General features: G+C 34.6%; 1 protein-coding gene across 2 annotated transcripts; it reads left to right on the forward strand.

The window, feature by feature from the left end:
- The first annotated feature begins 1,722 nt into the window (after positions 1 to 1,722).
- On the forward strand, positions 1,723 to 4,017 carry LOC107786090 (adenylate isopentenyltransferase-like). Of its 2 annotated transcripts, none has more exons than XM_075226796.1 (2): positions 1,723 to 3,243; positions 3,376 to 4,017. In XM_075226796.1, exon 1 carries the CDS (start codon positions 2,248 to 2,250, stop codon positions 3,241 to 3,243), a length of 996 nt encoding a protein of 331 aa, XP_075082897.1. In that variant the 5' UTR covers positions 1,723 to 2,247; the 3' UTR covers positions 3,376 to 4,017. The 2 variants fall into 2 exon arrangements, with proteins under 2 accessions (XP_075082897.1, XP_075082895.1); XM_075226794.1 differs by having other exon boundaries at positions 1,723 to 3,239; positions 3,376 to 4,016.
- Positions 4,018 to 4,650: the final 633 nt, after the last annotated feature.

Here is a 4,650-nt window from a genome sequence, read left to right on the forward strand (position 1 = left end):
AGCTGATTTCGTCTGATTTATATATTTAACAAACCAACACAATTAGTTTAATTTAATAAATTGAACCAACCCAACCTTCCATTTTATTTTTTCCGTTGTTAAAAAATAACTAGGGAAGGAAAACAATTACCAAAACCATGGGATAATTAAACTTATTGGGGCTTCTTTTTATGTGAAAAACAAAATTACTTTTGGAGGGTTTACTAAAATAATATGTGTATCAAGGATAAATTAGGATTTAAACTTGATGTATTAAAAAAATTAATATATGTACAGTTGATTATACTTTTGAGTTTATGGATATAAATTTTTTATATATATATTTGTGTCAAATATGATAAGTGCAACTGTGCAAAATGAACTAATACTCTATCATGAAACGTTTAAGGACATCCTGTAAGAAATTATCCTGAATAAGAATGGTCGGTAACTTGTAGCAAAACCAAAACAGTAAAAAAATATATTAGGAGTGGTAAAAATTCATGCATTCCAAATATCGATCTATAAAGGCAAAATACATAAAGTTACCTCCTAAACTATGGACCAAATCCCTGTTATACATCTTTTGCACGAAAATCGAATTACACACTCAATATTTTTAAAATGTATCTAATACACACTAGTTTGTCCCACGTGGACCGTGCGTGTTTTTTCAAACAAATGAGTCGCGCTAATAAAAGAAATTTTGCGTCAAATGTCAATTTTCTTTTAGTTTTATTTTTTTTTAAATTAAGTATCTTCTTCCTTGTTTAAGAAATTCTGTCATGGCGTCTCCTCGGGAACTTGATACTTAGACCCACTTCTCTCCACCACCCCCATCCCCTTCTTCTCAATTAAACCCACCATGATTTCTCATATCTCTCCTCGTTGATTAGTTTTTAGTTTTTTTGTAGATCTTTTGGCGAGAAATTGTGATTAGATTCAGTAATTAAAGTTTTTTATAGCTCCCCCAATCATTAAAGCTTGCCTCAAGCTTTTGCATAGAAGATTTTTTTTTTTTTGGAGAATCTTAGCTTGATCTTTTGCGAAGTCAAATTTTTCTAAAAATATTTCCAACCATTAAAGCTTAGCTCAAGCTTTTGCATATAAGCACATTCTTTAATTTTATTAATAGATGAATTTTTAAATAACTGAATTATAGAGTTTTTAGTCTTCTTCTCTAAGAAATATGCTTTCCTCATTATTACAAATTCGTTGCTTCAGTTGTGGGAATCGAAATGGTACAAAACAGAAAATTAAAATATGGTAATGTTGGTTAATGGTGATCGAGCTTTTACAGAAGAAAAATGGAAAATGAGTTGGATGTGGGCTCAAAATTTCTGATTCAAATTCAATGGAAAAGATGAATTTTTGGATGTGTTTTCTGGTGATTTTGGTTAGTTAATGGTGGGGGAAGAGGCTATAACGTTTGATGGTGAAGAGAGATGGTCGACAGCCATGGAGGTTTAGAATTTTAGATGAGGAAGATGAGGAGTATAGTTGTAATTTTAATTATGTTATTTTTTAATAAAAATAATAATACGTGTCACTATTTAATTGGTGCGTGATATTACCCAGGTCTTGAAAAAACTGGGCAATAAAAAAATAGTATGTACATTAAATACAACTTGGAAAGGCCAAGTGTGTAATGTGATTTTCGTCGCAAAAAATATATAGTTTAGGATAACATATGTATTTTGACATCTATAAATTAAACTTGTAAACTCAGTAGTGACGTGGTGAAGGATATAAAAGGGAGACAGTGGACATGAATTCTCCCTCATACCTCACTACTAGAAAGTCTGTTAATTACACATTCCTTCATCCTCTCCTTTCTTAATATCCCACAGCTAGCTAGCACAAGAAAATGGTAATGACTAATGTCCATTGAAGAAAATAAGAGCTTGCAAAATGGTTCATGTGTTTACATTTGAATTAATCAAAAGCAAATGGTTCAAGATTGAAGAACAAGAACCAGAAATATATATACTGAAAATATAAGAAAGTCTCTCCTACCTCCATCCCAACGTTAACACCTCACAACTCTCTAAAATATTATTCTCTTCCTTTTGTTTATCAACAACAAATATAGTACGAGTAACAAACCACCCTATTATTACGTTAACCCACCTTCTACTACTCTGCCAAAACAACGTTACCCATTTTCTCTTTCATGTTTTCTGTATGTTACATATTAGTTGCTGCAATAGTATCCTATCTTTGCTTATCTCAGCTTAACAAAAAATTATCACCATCATTATCTCCCTTATGAGCAAATTATCATTCCTATCAACAACTAATCACAGTCTTTGCTCAAACAATTTCCTTTTCCCTCTCACTGTTCCAAGAAAAATCTTCTTCCTCAAGCCTAAATGGACTCGTAATGTGGTCACAGATTCTATTCCTTGTCCCAAAAAGATCGTTGTCATAGTGGGTGCTACTGGTTCTGGAAAATCAAAACTCTCAATCGATCTTGCCACTTGTTTTTTCCCTTCTGAAGTTATCAACTCAGACAAAATCCAAGTCTACAATGGCCTTGAAATCACCACCAACAAAATCTCAATGCCTGAACGCAAAGGTGTCCCTCACCATCTCCTCGGAGAATTCAACGCATCCCAGTCACACCCCGAGTTTTATCCTTCTGATTTCCGCTCAGCTGCTAGTTGCAGAATCAACGAAATCATCAATCGCGGGAAAATTCCTCTTATCGTAGGTGGGTCTAATTCATTCATCTATGCTCTACTCGCAAAACGATTTAATCCGAGAATAGACTTTCTCGAACCGTCCAACCCGGTTCAGTGGGTAAGCAATGAGCTTCGATATAAGTGTTGCTTTATTTGGGTTGATGTTTTGGGAGCTGTATTGAATCAGTATTTGGATAAGAGAGTTGATGAAATGTTAAACTCGGGGATGGTGGAAGAGCTAGAAGAGTATTTTAAGAAAGAGGGGTTTTCAGATTCTGACTCAGTGAGTCGGAACAGTGGGATTCGTAAGGCAATAGGAGTGCCGGAGTTCGAGAGATATTTCAAAGGGGAGGGATTATATGAAGAAGCAGCGAAGGAGATAAAGGAGAACACGCGCGTGTTGGCGGAGAGGCAGGTGGGGAAGATTTTGCGACTGAGAGAAGCTGGGTGGGACCTACAAAGAATAGATGCTACGGCGGTGATGACATCAGAATCCGGTAAGAGCGCGGCAAAGGAAATTTGGGAAGAACATGTGTTAAAACCAAGTGCAAAGATTGTGAAGCAGTTCTTGTTGGAGTAGGTCGTTTTCCAGCTATTTCCAGCTCTTAGTTCTCTAACCCCTTATGTCTCTCTCATGTTTTTTTTTTCTTTTTAAATTTATTTTACTTTTATCTTATTTCTCTTTATTTTTTTCGTTATTTTTCTTATATAGGCAACACTAAAAGAGAGGCAGTCAATTGACAAATAGGGTCGAATAGTTGGGTCGAGAAACTGCTGAGGAACAATACAAGATTCGATCTCATAAAGTTCAATTTTCCTTCTCTATCGAGCTTTTTGCAAACGAGGACAAATGGAGGAATGAAGTGGCGACCAATTTTGCGATAATAGGCCGCCATTAACATAGAGCTGCTCTTTTCTCTGCTGAGTGCTTACGTATAAATTCACAAGGAGGCAGGAAACAGAGTCGTTTAATTTCCCTAGTGTTTTGAGGATTTAATTAGGATCACTTCCGGTTTTCTATATTAATCTTTTATTATCCATCTTTGAAGAGTTACATTTGGGTTATAAGTGCAATGGTATGTTGCTGCTCAATTTTGTCCGCAAAAAGAACAGAGGAATAGGTGTTACTATGTGTTATTAAATGGGGTATAGAGTTGGTTTTTCTATGTAAAGCTATGAGTGATTATTAGACTAAATGGTTTATGCTTATCAATAGCCTAACCCGTAATTACATAAAAAGCTGCAAAATGATGATCGATAAGTATAAAATTGTTCCCACCATTGTAGTTCCTTTTAAGACATCACATAAATTTGAAGTCAGTGTAGTTCAAATATTGACACAGGAAGGATCGCAGTCTTAACGATGTAGTCATGTTGACAATTTTTCTAATACAAGTATTATTGACTATTTTCACGACTCGAACACATGACTTGCAACTTTATCATTTCACTCTAAAAATAATTTTTTCTTTCGTCAATTACAATTTTATGATAGAATTTCCTTAGACTTGGTCTATAGATGCAAGATGTATGGAGTTCTCTTGATCTTTTGCGCAAATAGCCACCCTCCAATGCTCTATTATACACTTCATTAAATTCTTTTCCAAGCGAAGAGGGGAAGTAGTAATAAAGGATTTTCTGACGTTTGACTAAAAAGTGAAAGACCTTTTTCGAACTTTTAGAATGAACTGAAATTCTTGGACTATAAATGGGTCCCCACAGCTCATTCTAATTTGTCGGACATCTGACAAATAGGACTGTCCTTTAAACCAACCTTCACAAATCCCAATTGGGGCCTCGCTGTACACTATTTCAGCGTGACAAAGAGTTGGTTTGGTTTAGAAGAAAAAAAAAGAGTAAGAATTGCAATATAAGAATTAGTGATGAGATTAGTAAGGCAGGAATGTTAATGCAATAATTATTCTTTATTGTCTGTTTGTTTATTTGTATTAGATGTGAAATGTATATGGAGTGAATTTTTATTTTT

The sequence above is a fragment of the Nicotiana tabacum genome, chromosome 12 (assembly GCF_000715075.1).
Source record: "Nicotiana tabacum cultivar K326 chromosome 12, ASM71507v2, whole genome shotgun sequence".
Classification (NCBI taxonomy): domain Eukaryota; kingdom Viridiplantae; phylum Streptophyta; class Magnoliopsida; order Solanales; family Solanaceae; genus Nicotiana; species Nicotiana tabacum.

What these genes read in the sequence shown, in the direction of transcription:
- LOC107786090 (XM_075226794.1), top strand. Translation starts at nt 2,248, where the DNA reads ATGAGCAAATTATCATTCCTATCAACAACTAATCACAGTCTTTGCTCA.